We start from the raw sequence: 20,045 nt of genomic DNA, 5'->3' as shown, positions 1-20,045 counted from the left end.
GAGGAAAACCTGTGAAACAACAAAACAAAAACAAAATTTGGTTGCAAAATAGAGTGGGTTGGCCTTCATTATCTCCAGGTGCCAACAGTGATGTTCGTCTTCCTTCACCACAATCCCGGAGATGGCTCAGGAGAAATGATAGCACATCCAGTGGATATATGTGGAAAGTGCAGTTAGCAGCTATTTCAAACTGATTCCTCATTCCTGCACTATTAGCAACTGGATGGCATCACTAAAGCATCAGAAAGACAGAAGTAGGTAAACAGGGAAATAAATTACCTACACTTTTAGCGTTTTTAATTGCTAAGTAGAGAAGCAGAGTAAGAATCAAACAGGGCGGTATCATAGATTGGCAGACTCTAATGCTGGGAAAGGTGGAAGAAGAGGATGACCCATAGCAAGACAGTTAGACTCAGCTACAATGAGTCAGACCAGGTTAGAGATAGATCATCATGAAGAAAAATCTCTATGTGGTCCCTAGGAGTTGAAAATGACTTGATGATACATCACCCCACTCTCCCACCCCTTGGATGATCTGAAGCTGTCAATTGTTTTTCCAAGGAAGGAACTCCTCTAATGTTGTGAAACCTCCAAAACTGCAAGCAACTTGGAGGGCCTAACTTTATATTCTTCCTGTTTCCACTCTTGGTTACTTTTGTGTACAGAACTCTTATCTAAGACACTGCACAGTATAGCAATCTGTTCAGTTTCCTCCTGAAATGTAACATTCAAATATGTAATCTGCCTTGTAACTACATCAATACACTGATTGCTGATAACAGCAGGTCTCTTTCTTTGTTTAATTTTCCAAACTTAACTAGATGGCAAATGATTTATTATTAGCTAATGGACACATGACTGTTTACTTTTTGCTATCAGGCTCACTCACAATAGCATGTTGATATGTGTGTATGTGAGTGAATGTGTGTGTGTGTGTATGTGTGTGTGTGCATGCGTGCATGGGAAAGTTACATTGTGTTATATTTCACCCAGAAGGGGTTTAATTTGTAGCACGTTCCATGAACTGTCAGCATTTGTGCTGCCCTTCCTGCTTTGGGTGAGAAGTTGCTCCTGTTAAAGAGGAACAATTCTTGAAGCAATTGCAATTGATCTGGACAGGGTGGGTGGGGGGAGTTGTTTTTTTCCTCCATATAATAGGTGGTCTTCCACTTACGACCCCAACTGACCCCAACATTTCTGTTGCTAAATGAGACAGTTATTAAGGGAGTTTTGCCCCTTTTTAAGACTTTTCTTGGCACAGTTGTTAAGTAAATCACTGCGGTTGTTAAGTTAGTAACATGGTTGCTAAGTGAATCTGGCTTGTAAAAAGTGTAAAAAATGGTCATGTCACTTTTTCCAATGTCATAACTTCAAGCGGTCGCTAAAGGAGCTGTGGTAAGTTGAGGACTACCTGTACATCCTTAATTATGATACCTCTTTTAAAGTTTATGCTTCTGTTAATTTCTTTAGGCTCAACTTGCAGAACAGGTAGGATATAGACTGAGTGTCTTAAAGATGTGAAGGCAGCACAATCTGCAGACCAATGAGGAAGCCTGCTGTGCTATCTCATAGCCTTTTTTTCATACAAGGTCTCAATGGAAGATACCCAGGCAATGAAAGGCAAACATGGGCTGCTTTGATTTCAAGAGTCAAACATGCCCTGATATGTTCTGGCTCTATCATGCACACCCCAAGCACGGTGTCTATTTCATGGTTACATTCCCCCCCCACACACACACACAATACACACATTATTTCAAATAGGTAGAAATACATATTTAGACCAAAAAAGAATTCTAAACCTGAGCCTAAAAATGATAGAATGTACAACTAAGAAGAAGTACAAGGAACATAACAGATAAGACAGACATGAAATTGTTCTACTGTTCATCTTGAGGTCATCTTAAAAGTGAGACAATTATTAAGTGAGTGTTGCCCCCTTTTATGACCTTTCCTGCAGCAGTTGTTAAGTAAATCACTGCAGTTGTTAAGTTAGTAATGTTGGAAGAAAAACCCAGTCTGGTTCCAAGCCAGGAGAATTTAAAAATAATAATAATGGGGTCTGGCTACAAAGAAAGAAGGTCTCCATTTATTTGGTTTCCAGAAACTTCAGGGACAGCATCATGTTTCTGGGGTGGCTGACAAAATGGCTGAGTGAGTAGATAGATTTTTATAGGTTTTGGGGTATAGATCAGGGGTGGGATCTGACCCATATAACTACCGGTTCGGTGATTTACGTTTTACGCTGCATGCACGTGTGAAACATCGTCAGCTTGCTGCTTGGACAACTGAGCAGCGCTGCGCACGGGAGCGCAGCATTTGAAAAAGCACTTTTTCCTGCTTTTTCAGCCTCAGCTGTGCCACACAAAGCAGCTGAGGTTGAAAAAGCAGGAAATAAAGGACAGGTAAGAGCCCGGGCAGACAGGTGGGCCAAAACAGCAGCAGACATAGAACCAGTTCTGTGTCTACTGCTCTTCAGAGCTACCGTTTCTACAGAGCCGGACAGAACCGGTAGAATCCCACCCCTGGTATAGATGTACCTTGTGAGCCTTGTGTCTTTTATTATTCCAATGGTAGTGGGTTAAGTCTATTATGTACTGAAGGTCATGTCCTGAAGGCATTTTGTTTTATGAATATATTGGCCCAGTCTTCCTGAATGTATTGATTGATTGATTGATTTTATATTGCCACTTATTCACTCATGGCAACTTACGGTGACTTACAGAATATAAAACTACATTTAAAACAATAAAACTAATAAAAGGAATCAAATAAATTAATATAGTATAATATAATAAAATCACCCCCACCCACTCCCATCCCGTCCTGGTGACAGCCGATCACACAAGCCATTTAATGGGCTCCATCCCACTCTGGGTTCCCCAGGCCCGCTGGCAGAACCAGGTCTTCAGCGCCTTCAGGAAGAGTGCTAGAGTGGGGGCTGTTCTAATCTCTGGGGGAATGATGTTCCAGAGAGAGGGAGCCAACACGGAGAAGGCCCTTTTTCTGGGTCCCACCAGGTGTATCTCTCTTGGGGATGGGACCTACAGCATTCCCTACCTCCCCGCTCTGATGGGTCTCAATGGATACAAAATCTGCAAAAGCCAGGTTCTTTTGCAGATCTTTCTATTTTGAATAGAATACAATAACAGGGACCTTGGAGGTCTTCTAGTCCAACCCCCTGCTTAGGCAGGAAACCCTACACCACTTCAGACAAATGGCTATCCAGTCTCTTCTTAAAAATTTCCAGTGTTCGAGCATTCACAACTTCTGGAGGCAAATTGGTTACACTGATTAATTGTTCTGTCTTCAGGTTTCTTAGTTTGAAGCTGTTTTCCTATGGCAGGAAGACTGGAGCTGCTTTCTGCCTTTGTTAAGATTTTTCTCTATTTCTCCTTTGGGGAAATATAATATTCAGCCTCTTTTTAATGTTAAGAATAAAAAATATTTTAATCTAGGAAAGGGGGCCTTCCTACAGTAACATGGGGGTTATTAAGTGAATCTGGCTTCCCCACTGACTTTGTTTGTGAGGTCATAAAATTTGATCACATGACCTCAGGACACTGCAACTGTCATAAATATGAACCAGTTGGTAAGCACCTGAATTTTGATCATGTGACCATGGAGATGCTGCAGTGGTCGCAGGTGTGACAAACGGCCATAAGTCACTTTTTTCAGAGCTGTTGTAACTTCGAATGGTCACTAAACAAACTGTTGTAAGTTGAGGACTACTTGTCCTTATTACACAAGCACAAAAAAACTAAAATGTATTTCCAAAGCAAAGTAGTTAAAATATAACACTTTCCATTATTGTTCATTAACACAGTTCTCTCATTACTAACATATTTGTAAAATTACTTCTTTCTAATATACTCAGTTATTTAAATGGACTACATGTATGTATGTATGTATGTATGTATGTATGTATGTATGTATGTATATTTGTTTTAATATTTTCAATTGAGCATAGTGAGGTTGTTTCCCTTTATTTTAAAGACATTCATAAAGTGGCATTTTATTCAGAGGGAATAGCTAGAAGAGAAAGGAGGGGATAAAATGGATGTTCACAGAGTCACATGAGCTGTACAGACTCACAGCAGTATAGAGTTTTGATTCTTAGCTGCTTTGCTTAGAAACCCAAAACTTGTTGCTTGAGATTTCACACATTGGTGGGGACACTTTCTCATATAACTCCTTGACTTGCTCATTTGCTTGCTTAATCAAGAATGTTGCATTGTCCAAAATATTTTCTCAAGGCAATTTATAGTACTTATCATAAAGCTCTTAAAATCAATATATAAAAAGTTTTAATTAAAAGTACCATATAAAACAATTTCAGTTGTATTCTAAGAAACAGTATAGTACGATGATAGATTTTAATATATTGCATTAAAGTATAGTCTGTTGCTTCAATAGAAAGGAATTATAAAAAGTCAATTTAAAGGCAAGCAGAAAAATCAAGGAGGGGTTTTCTATAAATGTGGGTTACCACTGAAAAAGGCGTATCTCTGAGGACAAATAGCCCTGAGAGCGGGCCTGTGAGTAGATTTTTGATGAACATTTTAAGACCCAGGTAGGTTCATCTGAATGAAGATGGTTCTTTGAGGAACTTGGTTCTAAATTGTTTATGCTGAGGATTCTCAGGTTTTTTAATAACTTACCTCATTAAAATGATAATTAAAAGGGCGTGATCCCATCATGAATAAAACTAAACTCAATGAATTAGGACTGGACAAGGAATAAATATACTATTACTATATAATTTATACATTCTTTTTTGACTTTAGCTTACTTTGATCAGTACTAGACTGGTAATCTTTAACTTTATATACCCCCCTATTCCCCCCACCTTTCAAAGGCTAGAAATTTAAAATGAGGCATAAAAATATCGAGCTTCACAAACACATATACATATATTTCTGAAGACATTTATGGGTTACAGATTTATTACAGCACATAATTCTGAAATCATCAGCCAATAAGAAATCACCCATGACTCACAGCACTATGATTGGTGGATATTTTTATATATAACTAGAGTCATAGTTTTAATCATCCCTCAAAATTTTGTTTTGACTTTCTAGTGGGCTTGCTCAGGCAAAGCAGAGAGAAGCTTTAATAGTACTCTTGCTTTAGCTGTGCAAATAGGGTCAACTTTAAAAATATTATTAAGATTCCTCTTTAAATTATTTGCTTTAAACTTAGCTTGGTTATGAATTGGTAAAACAGCTGGCGTAAAATTAATATAACCTATCCTGAATGGTCTGTCCCTGTAAGTATCCAAGTTTCAGCATTGGGTTCCAGATGAGTTGAATGTTGTTTCATCAATTTAAGCTGGATTTAGTAACCAGGGTAGGAGTAATTGGAGCAAGGTTCATTGCCTCTGGAGAGAATTGCAGTTGATGTACTAGTCCAAATTGGTTGTCAACATCATTTCCTGAATAACATTGAATCTAGGGAGATACTAAATTGCTGTTAGTATTTCAAGGCAATTATAGATTTACCTCTCCAACCAGTTTTTCCCATAGTAGCTCCATTTTGACAGCATCAGAAGGTTATGTGGCCTCATTCATTCTAGAAACAAGACACCAATTCAGTTCCTTATGGATTAAATGGGTGGGAACCAGAAATACAGGTTAACGTCATCCACAAAAAACTGTTTTTTAGCCCAACCTGTAGCTACAGACTATATTTTTTATAGCTTTAGGTAGCTTCTTATAGATTGTATGAGGGGGATGTTGTATGAGGTATGCACCCATTTATGAATACATCCCTACACACAACATACCTTACTCTCTACTGGGCCATGCTGACATGACACAGGGAGAGGAAACTGTATAAGTAGTCCTTGACTTATGACCAAAATTGAGCTGCAGATTTATGTTGCTAAGTGAAACATTTGTTAAGTGAGCTTTGCCCCATTTTACCGTCTTTCTTACTGCCACAGTTGTTGACTGAATCACTGCAGATGTTAGTAACATGGTTGTTAAGTCGATCTGCCTTCCCCATTGACTTTGCTTCTCAGAAAGTCACAAAAGGGGATCACATGACCCCAGGATACTGAAACCGTCGTAAGTATGAACCAGTTGCCAAATGTCTGAATTATGATCACATGGCTACGGGGCAGCAGCAACGGTCATAAATATGAAAAAAAAATCATCAATTGATTCTTTTCAGTGCCGTTGTAACTTTGAACGCTCACTATACGAACCGTTGTAAGTCGAGGACTACCTGCAGCTAATGAAAGGCTCGGTAGGGTTACATTAAAGGCACCACTAACACTGTCATTCCCTGAAGTTTTTCTTCACGGAGGCGCATAAACTATCTTGTCAAACCTCTTCCTTTCTTCACCCAGGGACCGATTGCAGGATGCCTGGTTTCTCGCCCTTATTAGAAGTGAGAAAACAATAAGATCCTTCCACTTACCAGACAAGATAGCTGGCAGGCCCCACACTGCTTCATTTTCAGTTGATGTTTCTTGCTGGCAAGTTGAACCGGCTTGTTGACTACACCACTGGCCAGGCAGAAAGACCGCTCCAAGGCTCTAGGGCAAGGGTCTTCAAGCTTGGCAAGTTTAAGACTTGTGGACTTCAACTCCCAGAATTCCTGAGCTAACATGACTGGAGGAGGAATTCTGGGAGTTGAAGTCCACAAGTCTTAAACTTGCCAAGTTTGAAGACCCCTGGTCTAGGGCTTCAGGTTAAAACAGGGGCAACGTAGACTTCCAAAATACATCAAATGCTAAGAATATGCAGCAGCCTTCTGTCGTTTTGAGAAATAAAATGCACGGGAACCCTGTTTTAAGGAGCCAATCTGGATGGGCCAACGGGACTAGAGATTTAGTCTTCCAAGCTTTTGGACTCGTGTTGGAGCCCATCTTTAGGGGACTTATTTCTAGCAGAGCGTGGGCTTTGCCCTGCTCTGTGTGTGGTATTTATATCATGCTTGTTGTGTTTGGTTAAAAAGGCCTAAAATGATACAAACTCTGAAACAGATTTAACGTGATCAAAAAATATCCCCCCCAAACCTTTTTTTAACATTCCCACAAATCTCAGCCCAAGCCATGAAACCCTCAGATTCCAATTCAGCCAATATTATGTGTGGCCTTGGCCAGGATGCAAAAGGTTGATCATTTCTGTTTAATAGGACAATTTAAACTGGGGTTGGACTGCATGTCCAGAATATGAGTTTTAGGTTAGAAATGTTCAGATTTTGCTGGATGTAGGATAACAAAGCAGCATTAAAAAAATAAGGACGGGGAGGGTGAAATTTCATTTAATCCAAATTCAGATTAAAATTAAAATGAATTAAATCCAAACAGAATTAACACTGTGTCAGCTAGATTCATTTTTCCCCTGGAGCTCTGTTTTTTAAAATCAGTGGAAAAATTGGGATTGATACCACTATGGGTGGGGTGGGTTCTGCAACTTTTTCCCCAGACAAAGCCCCTGTCAGCGTTCCGAGTAACGCATCCAAGGAATTCAGAACTCCGAGGCTGGAGCTGAGACCCCCATCCTGATTTGTCCATGGGGAAGTGAACTTCAAAACTGCCACAGAGATGCATTGGCTAGAGAGGTTCTTTTAAACTCTATCTCCTAAGGATGCTACCTCTGTCATGAATGAGGAAATAGTTAAACCCGGCAGTCAGGCATTTAGGGTTAATTGGCCTTTAAGGTTAATTGGCTGGGTCATTGACTCAGTTTTCCTGTTTGCAGGACAGCCCTCTCCCCTCCCCTCTCCTGTTAACAAAGCCAAGCCACTAAGTTACAATTCACCAGCAACTTTAATGGCACTCAAGGATTTTATCTGAGGCTTTGGGAGGCCACACCTAAACTGATTGCCCCCACAATGTAGATTTTAAGGAGCTCCTGGAGCTCAGAAGCAATACCCACCCATCCTCCTTCACTCCTGGTCTTAAAAATTAGTCTGACGTAACCAAAATATAGAGTTGCAGTTTTATAAGGGTGGGGTGGGGGTTGTTCTAAGGAGAGGTCCACTTGTAGCAGGCCTTTGGTTTGGGGCAAAGGAGTTGGGTGATTTGCCTCTCTCCCTCCTCTGAGAGCCTTGGCAAAGGATGAGTGGGAACCCAGCATGCAGAGTGGCAGCCCGAACATTCCTGAAAGTCCCTGGCTTCGGCTCTCTGTTCATGAGGATGGAAGGCAGCCAGGCTGCCAGATGTGAGTTATTTGCCTGTAGCAAGCAGCAGGCCTGGCTCAGACGGGTTCCACCACTTCTTCGACTTGAGCACTGATGAGAGCCACATTAGCCCTCCGGCACAGGCAATTTCTACAGGCAGACACGTCAGATTAAATAAGGCCAATATGGAAAGTGGAACATTTTCCAAAAAAAAAAAAAAAACCCCTATGAGCAAATCTCAGATGTAAAACCTTCACGGGGCCATCTAGGATTCACAGTGGGTTGTGTGAGCTTTCATTCTAAACAAAACATTTGTAGTGTTGTGTTAACAACCTTCTGAAAAGAGTATTGTTGGACTGAGACGCTCATAGCATGCTTTATGAATCTTGATTGGTTCTATTAATACTAGTTGGTTTGCTCCTGTTCAGTTCTCTTCCCTCCATTCCATGGTTCACGTTCAACATATTCACATTTTAAAACCTACCAAAACATCTTACAAAGTTATGGTTTCTCACATATTCAGGGCAAAAATGAGATAGGAAAGATAGGCAATGTATCCATGGCCTAAAGTCATCGTTTGTCCCCAGGTATTACTGAAAGAATGTATACGTTACCATCGATGTGTGAAATCAGGCATTTTATAGAATGCCTGGGAAATCTATAGAATGCCAAAAATGGGCCGTCAAAGCATAAAATGCTTAATATTTCACAATTTCCTAGGCATTCTATGCAATGCCAAAAGACAAACCGGCTAAGTATAATATACTCCCACTAAAATGCCATTCTAGCCTTCCTCATTGCAACAAGTAGGTCAATACTGGTCTTGTATTTTTTTCAGTAAGAAAGTAATGTACTTTATTTTGCATTTCTTCTTTCATTTTCATATACGTCCTTTCAATAAAGACTAATAAAGACAATAACTCTAACCCTAATCTTTTTCACAACTCTTTTCATTCTTTTCCTAAATAGTTCTTGCCATTCTGTAAGGTATTATATATAATGCCCAGGGAAAGTATATAGCATATTAAAATAGCACAGACATTTCATATTTTGCCTAAAAATGTCACACATTCTATAGATTTCCTAGGCATTCTAATAGAATACCAACTTTTCATAAATTGCCCGTTAACATATACACATTTTCAACCCCTGAAGAATTCTCCAACCAAATGTTCTCTAGATGACATCTTCCTTGTTCTCCCATGCCAGTGTACCAAATTGGATATGTTGATAATTGCATTATTTATTAATCAAATTTATATAGTTTCCCATCTCATGAGAAGTGACCCTGGGTAGTGTACAATAGTAAATAAGAAAGAATATATACCTAAAAACAGAGTTTAAAAAATAGAAAAATTAGCATTAAAAGTGGTTAAAACTAAAAAATACATACAAACCCCAAGCAGAGAGAAAGAGAGAGTACATGGTGGAGCCATCTAACCTGGCCTTGAGTTCTCTGGAACCCCCAGGCCTGATGGTACAACCAGGTCTTGAGAGATTTTAGTATTAGTGATTATTAGATTTTGGAGAATACTCATGTTGTATTATGTAGTGAACTAGATCCCACCCTCCACTCTTCCTGGGATTCTCAAGTGGGATCTTTGTGACACTCAAAGGCATGGCTTCAAAGAAATATGTTGTCAGGCATTTTAAAAATATTGAAATAATCTTTTAAAAAAGTATTTTGAGTTAGGGGGCCTAGAAACATATATGTCTTCATACTGGTAACTATAGGCACCATGTTCCTATAACTATAACCTACATTTATGATAGAAATTTCATTTTGGAAATTGAACTTATCCATCACTTCATAGCAAAGGAACGATGGCAAGGTCCACTAATGTGGTACATAACCTCTTTGTCATCACTGCATCCTGATCTCTTAGTACTTTTTTCCTCCTCAATATTATTGCAAAGCCAGGCAAGTATGTATTTCCAGTGTCAACATTTGGAAAACCATGGACAAAGAAGTTAAATAATTCAAGTGAAACAATTCAGGAACTTAAGGGTGGAGCATAGAGCCAAATCTTCATTTCAAAAGCCAAGAGTCTTCTAACTTAATTAAATTCAGCACAAAAGATGGGGTGGAATATATTTTACTGTATTCCTCTGGAGATTGGAATCATTACGCTTCCTCTGCTTCCATATTTGGTTGAAAGGGTTGTTCTCTTGGGCCACTTCCACAGTCACTTCACCCACAAATCTGAAAAATACGCTGTACTGTCCCCTCAAGTATTCTCATTCTGCTGCTTTCCCCTTTCTCAGTGCTGGACTTACTGTGCTCTGGGACAACTCCTTAACATATTCTCCAGAGGACTGTGTTCCCCGTTCTTTCTTAATTGTCTGTGTGCAGTCCATACACATTTTAAAAGAAAGCAGCTTCAGGATGGTGCAATCGACTGAGATGGTAGAATGTCTGAGAGGCACTAAACTGGGGGAAGGGAGCCTGCTTTGCACCCCAAATCCCACCCACCCCAAAGGGTGGATCCCCGTGACACATTTCAAAGAGTAGAAATGAGAAATTTCTGGAAAGTTTTTTTTTAAAGACTTTCCTTGTGCATTCCCCCCAACTCTTCCACCCCGCCCCCGGTTGAGCAGCAAGCGAGCCGAGTTTGCGTTATTGGAAGGAGTCAAGAGGTTGCTGTGGGCTGTTCCCTCCACCTTTCAACTGGGGGAAGGATGGAAAGTTTTCCTCTCCTTGGGGATTTCGACGCGGAGGAAAACAGCAACTGTTTTTGGTCACGTTTGGAAGACTTGGTTGAGTCGTGTGTGGGAAAATGCGAGGCAACTTGATGGTTGGAGTGTGCAACCGACTCAAACCACCCAGCGATTTCCCGGCCTTGTCTGTTCCCTCTCCCCCTCCTCCCATATTTTTTTTTTTACCTCAGCCCCTTCTAGGCGATCCTTTGGACTCTCCCCCGCCCTCCAGAAACCCTTCAAATCTTGCTCATCGCAGCCTAACGACCCACCACGGCCTCAAGTGGAAAGAACTGAGCTATAAACTTTCCTGCTCGGGGTAGCCCCCGCCCTCCAGGCATCCAGATGCCCCTGTAGCAAAGGGGAACGAAGCAGAAGCCCCCTTCCCCCGCCCCCGAATTCCAAAGAGCGGGAAGGAGAGAGGAAGAGCAGCGGTGCCCTGGAAAGCGCCACGCTTGTCTTTGACTTTACGCACACTCCTTTCCCCGCGCCTCTCTCCCCCCTCTCCCCGCCCAACAGAGGCGTGGGGTGTAGGGAAAGAAGGGAGCGTGGGAGCCTGAGCCGAGGCAGGCCAGGCGGGCTTGGGTGGGGACCCCGCCCCCGGGCGGCAGGGTTGCTCCGCCCCGTTCTAACTCAGAGAAGTTTCCCAGGGTCCGGGGAAAGAGGAGGCGGTGCCGAGCTTTCGCTGCCTTGGTGCCTGGCTCTTAGCCTGAGCTTAGCCCCTTCCATGGATCTATAGGGCGGCCAGCAGGAGTTGAAGACCCGACTGGGGGGGGAATGGGCTCGGCGTCCCGGTTCCCAGGCCCTGGGCGGGCATGGCTGGTTTGCGGCTTTCTAGTGGTCGCGTGGTTGGCCCGCCTGGCACTAGGGGCAGGTAAGGAGCCTCGGGGGTGCTGGTTTAGGATCGAGTGCGGGAACCCCCTTCCACCAGACTTTTAGGATACTTGGGACGAACCCGTTCCGGGTTGGGGTTTTTTTTTTTGGTGGCACGAGAGATCATGGCCTCTCCGTTTCCTCTTTTCAAACTTCTCAAAAGAACTTCGCTGGGTCGTTTTAGTCTCCGTTCTGAAAGTTTCGAGCGCTGTTTCCCAGGACCGGGAGATGCGGGTCCCTGAAGTTATTTTCCTTGTTCTCAGCTAATTCTCTGCCCTCTCTCCCTCCTTCCTCCCCCGCCCCGCGTGAGAAGAAGGGGAGGGAAAAAAAAAGTTTGCTGGAGTCCGACCACAAAGAAAATAAACGATTATTGTTTAATTCCAGATTGGGGAAAAGAGGGAGAGGGGGCAGTGATTTAGCTGGACCGGTTGGGGGGGACGACGTTATTTAATCGGCACTGATTTGTGCTACAAGGGAAACTCTCTTACACTTTTTATTTACTTAAAGCAAACTTTCTTTGCAGCCAGATCCAGCTTCTCAACTTGGAGCAGCTGGAAAAACTGGAGCGTGGACGTAGGATTTGGCTTCAGTCCGTCCTTGCTGTAGTTAGCTAGCTTTCTTTTCAAATGAAATCTTATTCCGCAACCACGCGGGGGGGGGGGGAGTTTTGCCGTTTTCTCTAATCTCCCCCTGGAGTTTATCGATCTTGTACGCATGTCCGAGGGTAGTTCTGTATATTTGCGTTCACAAAACGGTTAAAGGGGGAATGGGATTTAGAGAACATGCTTTGCTGTACAGAGAAGCATTCAGTTAAGACTATTCAGCACAATAAATAGGATTGTGCAATTGATGCATATTAGTATGCCCGTGTAGATATGTGATACCCACACATTTGTCTGGATGGGAGAAAAATGTATTAGCCTGAATGGCAGTGTTCACAGGATAGCATTTAACTGGATCAGCTAAAGAATTAGCAAATGCAACTACATGGCGTATTGAACTTGATTAGCATTAAATTTAATTTTTCATTACTTGACGTGTTGCATAAACCTAACCCATTTGGTTAGCATGTGTTTCAGTATAGTCTGTAAGATGAAAAAGTGGTGTAATTTAATTACTTTGCTTTATGAGTGAACAATTTAGAAGAGGTGTGTACATAGACAGATGTGCTGATCTTAGCACCCTAAGTACTGTGAGTATTTGCATTTTCTTGTGATGGGAGCCATTATGAATGAAAGGAATAGTTTGGATTTTAAGGCTTCCCTCCCTCCATTTTTTATATTTGATTTGAGATTAAAATGAAATGATCTTGGTGGTGGTGCTTTTGTTAGGTGCTGCGTTGTGTGTACAGGATAGTGAGAAGAGGCTTGGTGATGGCTTGAGCAGATGTAATAGCAGCTGTCACCCCTGGTGTCCTTCCTTCACATTCTGTTGGACTACACAGTTTTATTATTTCTGCAAATAATTCTGCAAAAATTGTCCAAGGACTCACTGCAGCCAAAGCTACAGGCCCAAAGGTACCAGGTTTCTTTCTGCCTGGCCTAGAAATTGCTATCTCTTGGCTGTAAAGTAGCATCTTGGAGTCAGACTAGGGAGTGCACTGCTTAGCAATTGAGGCAGCCAGTTCTCAGGCTTCTTGGGAGTCCAGTGGCTCAGTCTGTGCCTTGAAATCTATTCCTTCTCTCTCCCCCCCCCCTCCCCCATACATGCTCACTCACACACTTTTTTCCTCAATTTGTGCTCTGGGAATAAACTGAGATGCAAGCAGGAGATAAGATGATTTAATTGGGTGTCGTGCATCAACATGCTTTGGCCCATGAATCCTGCAGCAGCGAGATGCCAGGGATGAGATAATTGCTGCAAAAGGTAAATAGAACGTAGGGCTATTATTCAGCATTGGTTTCACTCTCCCATGAAGCTGCCTGACTGGTTTGGGGAAGCCGACCTTGCTTATTACAATGTTCCCAGCCAGCTGGTTCTGCAGTGCGTGGGAATGTGTGGCTCGTCCTATGCATGAGGCCAGGAGATTGTGGATGCCCGGGAATATGAATCCCTCCTCCTCCTTTCCCCGCCAGCTTGCTGCTTGGCTGGACATAGACAGGGCTTTGTTCTTGGTTGAGCAATTCCAAAGCAGTGCTGTTGAAACTCTGGCGGTCTCTAGCAGAGGAAGGGCTTGAAGCTGCTGCTTGGAGCCACCCTGGAACGTTTTTTAATAACTCTGGAGAATTTGCATTCACACTGAAGTGATGGGAGATTCTCATCCCGCAGCTTTCAAAGCAGCACATAGAGAGGCCCTTGAGAACTAGGTGATACGAAGGCCAAGTTTCTGAGTTTGGATTGGCAGAAATAAAGTTTTCATTGTTTAGGATAGTGGGCTGGGCTGAACCAGATAAAGGTCACGGAAAGGTTGGAAGTCTGTCTTGTGGGAGGATGTGATCTGGAGGGGATTGCTTTTCTGCCATGTTATACATAGGAAACCTAGTGCTCGGCATTTATTTATGAATTCTATTTTCTGCCTTTCTTCTAAAAACAGCACCCAAGGCAGTTAGCAACAATATGGAAACTATGAAAACTTTGGTTTAAAACTCAAAAACCAAGATGTAAGAAATAAATTGGCCCACCAAATCAAACCTACCTACTTCCTCAGGAAGTTAGCTTAAATGTTTAAAATTTGGGGGGAAATGTGTATTTACTTGTTGCCAGAAGAAGATTGGCATTTATTAAGTTGGCTTTTCTCCCTGTTAGAATTCTGCTGTTGGGGGCAACCACTGAAAAGGCCCCCTGTCAAGTTCTAGACAAACTGTGAATCTGATTGGTGGGACAGAAAGAATGTTTTTTGTTTTTTTTAAAGAACCTGAACACTAAAAACTCCTGTGTTCTTTCAAATAATGTAGTCCCTAGAACATGTAGGGCTTGGCATGAATCAGAAATGTCATAGGAAAGTCAGTTTTGTTCTTGGCTGCAATTATCCAGACTAGCCAAAGTTTCCAAGTTGTTTTTTTAAAGGAAAATGTATTACATGGATCTGGCGCTTATGGTTCTTGGACTTTAACTAGGACACCATTTAAATCTGGACATCTAGGCTTAGGGCTAAATCTGAATATACTCCCAAACCGGGAATTTGAGAATTCAAGGATCTTGTAAGCTCCTTCTCTGCTGCTGTTCCTTCCCTTTGGAATAGCATCTCCCCTGAGATTTGGTTTGACTTGACCCTGTCTGCTTTTTGGAAGGGTTAAAGATCTACTTTTCCCACCACCACCAGGCACTGGCGTGGCCCAGTGTGTTATTTTCCCATAGTGCTTACGTGTTTCTATGTTGTTCTTTGGGTTTGTTTTTTATTATGTTTTTCTTTCAATTGATTATTGTTATTGAAGATTTGAGGTGCTCTGAGTCAAGTACTGAATAAATAACAAACAGGCTCATTAATCAGAAGGTTGGCTTGTACCCAGATGTGCTTTTTAACAGTACCTCTTTTAAACATCCAGTCATCTTGCTGACATTCAATCACTGATTGAGAACATGAACAGCTTCCTTGGATTGAGAAGGAAAAAATATTTTCCTTTGCCATCAACAGATGTAGTTTTGGTTAGGATTGCCATCAACAGATGTAGAATCCATTTCCTTGCAAAGCAGACATTTTGTCTTTTCCAAGGCTGTTTCTTATTTTCTGCTTTGTTAGACTAATAACAATGTGATCTGGCGCTTTACTTGATAAAGTCCTTATTTGAAAGCTGTTTCATGTGACCATATGCAGATTTCCCCCCCAACTTTGACATACACCACATTCCTTCAGATGAAAAAAAAAACTATTCTCTGTAGAAGAGATTTTTTAAGATAAAATGTCCTACCCTTAGAGAATAGGTGGAATCTGTTGCTATAAAGTATTTGGTCTAGGACTGGACATTTAAGACCTTTCAGTCTGTTGTGTCGTTAAAAGGAGTGAGGATTCATCCGCAAAGATTGAAGCCAGGCCTTACTTGTTTAAAAACTGAGATGCACAGTCAATTTATTTAATGTTAACCTGTAAAATTGAGTTTTTAAATTCAGTGTGCTTCTTGTAATTGCTTCCCCTGCACTCATCCATATTCTTATTTCTTTTTATATATCTTATGTGAAATTGGAAAGGACATTTTCCATGTTTCTATAGGTTTGCTGTAAGAGCCATCAGACCTTCGCTATTGCAGAATTCTCTCTGGGGATTTGAAACTTCCCTTGTTTTTCCAGTCTTGAGGTGGACATCCCAAGTGGGCATTTTAATCTCCTAGATTTGTTAGAGTACTTTAATGGATCTTCCCTGATGCTGGATTCAGTTGGGTTCAGTTACCAACCGATTATATTTAATTGGCTTCCATTATCCTTCTTTCAAGGTTCTTTGTCTTCAGTACACTTCTGGAAGGGGAAATCATGGTTTCCTCCCATGCTGGGGTTGGACTTTTTCTGCTGGGTGCGAGGCAGAAGCGTTCCTTCCCCATTTCTGGATCCTATGAACTGAAGCTGTCCCTACTTAGAGCAGAGAGTTGTTGAGATACAGCAGCTGCCTTCCTGCTGCAGCCTCTCCAGAGGCAAAAGTGAGCCAACCAGCTGGCCATTCAACTCTCAGCCTCTCTATTCTGCCCACATGGCAAGCTGGTTTTAACAAAGGCATTGCAAAGGCAGCTGGAGAGAATTTGGGATGCCCTAATACAACTTTGCTGCACTCAGTCGTTTCTGGAACTGACTTTCAATCGGTATCCGCTTTTTCTTTTATCAACTTGGGGTTTAAAATGGATGTATGTGTTCAAGCAGCCTCTTAGTTCTATTATATTTGGGTCCTACCTTATTGTGGATCTAGTGCCCAATTTAGAGTTCCTAGACATTCTGTTTAAAAGCAGCATGGATTGAAAATCGGGCTATTATATAGGGACTGTAACATCTGGATAACAACTAGAGGGCAGCAAAGAGTTAAAATTTACTGTAATCTCTTTGCTGCCATCTAGTAGTTTCCCACATTTTTTAAAGTTATAGTAGCCTTAATGAAAATAAGTGCAACTGTTGATCAGCCTTGAAACAGTGGGAAACATTGGCAATCTGAGCCTTTTTGAGAAGGGAACTATGAAGGAGGGCACTTTGTGTGACATCTGGACTCAATTTCTTTTGTGAGCTGTTTCACTCAAAATATCCCTTTTTTGGTCAGAATTTTACTTGTCTCTTGTAAGTTATCTCTCTCTTTTGCCATGTTGGGTATAATTCCATTCCAGCTATTTATGATAAGACTAGGAATGTCCAGCTGCATTATAGTTATTACTCTAAGAATTTTATGCCTTAAGAATTGATGGTTTGTTTTATTTTGCTTGCTTTTCCATCCCTATCCCATTTTCTTTTTGGGTCAAGAGTACCTAAGGCTTAGATTATAAATGTGGGAGAGGAGTTTCTCTTGCTTTTACATATCACTATACAGCTTTGGAACGTTTTGATTGGAAAGTGGGGCTAAGTATACTTTAGAATAGTTGTTTTTTGTTTTTTTGTTTTTTTGACCCTGTGCTTAGAGTTCATGCAGTTTTTTTTCCAGATTTCTTTTTGTTAAGGCTCTGTATTGTTTATGTATTTTAAGCAAGCATAACAATTCATATTTGATGCAAAATCTATCTAAATAACTATATATTAAATGTATTTAATCAGTTTTAACCTTGTTTTCTAAAGCAGTCTTCTAGCCTTTATAGCTATAAAAATAGGTAAGGAGGGGCAAAGGCTGGTTTGAAAAACCAATGAAAAAACTTTCAATGGTGAGGAATTGTGGTGTGCTGTGCTCCACAGTGCCAATTCTACACCACGACTAAGAAAAAGTTACGCAATATAATTAACATGTGCAGATTTGCTCACTTTACATTCATATTTTGGGACACTTTTTTTTGGCTCAGAATGGTGCGTACTCTGGCACAGAATCTTGATTTTTTTTTTTTTTTTGGTAATGAATATATGCAGCTCTGTTTAAAAGTGGCAGCCAAAAAGGAGCTGAAATCACTTAACCACACCCTACATAGTAACTAAGACATGTGGGTGGTTTGCACATCCTGTGTCATTTGAGCATTAAAAAGAAAATGGGGAATTTTGGAAGGCTCATTCAGGGTTGGAAAATTGTTTTGTATTTGAGAAAGAGAAGCTGTGCCAAATAGCATACAGTATGTTTATTATATTAATGTATTGTTTTCAAACTACGGTATCTACCTCTGTCCTGAAAACTTTCCTGGGGTGTAGAATCTTATTCTAGCAATGGCATTGTCTCAGCCGTTGAGGGTTCATTGTCAACCATAGTAATTGGAATAAATGACCAGTAGAAATTAAATGACCCCTTCTGTGGAGGACTTCCACTAGAAGCTGAAAACATATTTATCCAGCCTTTCCTTAAGTTTATAAACATCCCTCTTTATGTTACTTTATTTTTAAATAATTGAACATAACTAGTGCAATGCTGTGGCTAAAGTGTTGACCAAAATCTGGGAGACTTGACTGAGGTCTACCTTCAGTATGGTGGAAACTCACTGGGTAACTCTGGGCCAGTCATTTTCTCTTAGCCCAGCAAGTAGAACAAAAATAACTGCATTGACTAGTGAATTCAGTATTCACTTATATTGCAAAATTGGCCAGAGTATCAATAGCAATAAGCAAGGTATCTTTTAAAGGCGCTTATCTGGCGACTTTGGATCTTCTCGTTGAGGAATTCCATGAGTTCCTACAGCATTCTTTGAAAAGAAGACAAGACAAGACAATAGATGTTTGTTGAGCATGATGTGCTCTGAGCTAGCCAGTTACTCCATCCATATGACGACTCCTCTTCCTGAAAGGGAACAGCTGTTGCATGACCAGAATTTTGGCATCTATAGAAATCTTTTGGGGTACTGGCAGCAGATTAGTGTCTCTTGGAACCTCACTCTTATGTGGCATCCTTTTCAATCTTCATGCCTTCCTTTTGTGTTGCAAATGAAATGTTTTGGTTGCAGAGAGTAACTCTATTACCACCTGGAAAGAGTTAATTCTGAAGTACACAGTGGAGATAGTAAGGTAAGCCTGACAACAAGGCTAAAGTTGCATAATCTATAATGTATCAAGGGCAGGCCATCTTTCAAAGCTCACTGAGGAACTTACTCAGTGTTATGTCTTAAGTGCTGTAGTGACCTAAAAACCTTAATCAGCCTGTCTACCTACTTATTGAAATTACACTGTTGGTTTTAATTTAATATGACCTTGGTAGTGGGGAATCTCATTTGTTACTTCATTTGCTCCCTCGCTTTGAACAATGTGTTTATGATTATCTTGCTTAAGTCAGTAGGCATAAAGACACATCTCTCCCTGATGCTGTCTGTCACACAATTGGATGGATGTCTTCATGCTTAACGTCACACAGGTCTCTTGAATATTCATTGCTTGCTTTGTGGTAAATTCTGTAATGCGTGACACATTATAATGTGTCCCCTGAGAGATGCAGTGGACGTATCCTGGGGAAATTTGTAGCTCAGTGTCGGTAGTCGCTTGTCTTTTCAAAACTACGTCTTTAGGTTTTCTTCGGCATTATAATGCTCTTAGTGGGTAACCTCTGTGCTCTATTAACTATGAGGTAGTCCTACCTAAGCAAAGGCTACTTGAAGTCCGATGGTTTTATAGGTAAGAGCTAAATCTTCATTCTAATCTTTTTCTGCATTAACTGCATGCATTGGAAGTAGTTAGGTTGTATTTCACCAGAAATATACAGTCCAAATTGGAGAGCTAAACCCCCATTTTGAATAAGGATTTCAAATAAGGAATGAGGATTTGGCAGTGAACAAGGATAGCTGCACAATACTTTGAAAAGATGAAAAATTGGTATTAGCTGTAGCAGTTTTTATTGTACTAACATAGTAAAAACATCAAACATGTACAGTGTAAATAAGGGTTCTATAGAATTGAGTGGCTGTGGTTATGGAATAGCTATGGATTAATGCATTTAGTTGACCACCCTAGTTGAGCAGATAAGTTATGTAAATGTTTGAACTTTGACGAGATACCAATGACAGTAAAAAGGAGTCAGTTTGCTTCCATTAAAAGTCTTTTTTAAAAAAAATACTTCTTGAATTCATTTGCTTTTTTAATTACAAATATCTTCTAGAATGTCTTTGTTTCCAATGAAAAACTCAATTTGACCTCCAGTCACTAACAGCTAAGCAGCTTTGTATGACTATGTTGCTTCATTTTTAATTGAGGCAATGTGTGAGAACAGGTGCTTTATGAGGCAAGATTTTAAATTGAGAACTCTAGGCTTGTTCTCCTGTCCTCTGTAGAATGGCTATCATAGCAGATTAGAGCATATTACCTTAATTAATATAAAT

The 20,045-nt window shown here is 40.8% G+C and overlaps 1 protein-coding gene across 2 annotated transcripts in view; it reads left to right on the top strand.

The window, feature by feature from the left end:
- Window positions 1–11,463: 11,463 nt before the first annotated feature.
- NOTCH3 (notch receptor 3) overlaps window positions 11,464–20,045 on the top strand; it is an 87,384-nt gene continuing 78,802 nt past the window's right edge. Inside the window, exon 1 of one of the 2 annotated variants that reach the window (XM_026676957.2) lies at window positions 11,464–11,707. In XM_026676957.2, the coding sequence (XP_026532742.2) occupies window positions 11,611–11,707 (97 nt within the window). In that variant the 5' untranslated portion in view covers window positions 11,464–11,610. The remainder of the gene's footprint in view (window positions 11,708–20,045) is intronic. The other variant, XM_026676956.2, reaches the window with a different exon arrangement.

The sequence above is a fragment of the Notechis scutatus genome, chromosome 2, assembly GCF_049901735.1.
Source record: "Notechis scutatus isolate UNSWTSFEM ecotype Mainland chromosome 2, rNotScu1.2, whole genome shotgun sequence".
Classification (NCBI taxonomy): Eukaryota; Metazoa; Chordata; class Lepidosauria; order Squamata; family Elapidae; genus Notechis; species Notechis scutatus.
Note: the sequence above shows the minus strand (reverse complement) of the source record. Positions and strands in the feature narration are given on the sequence as shown.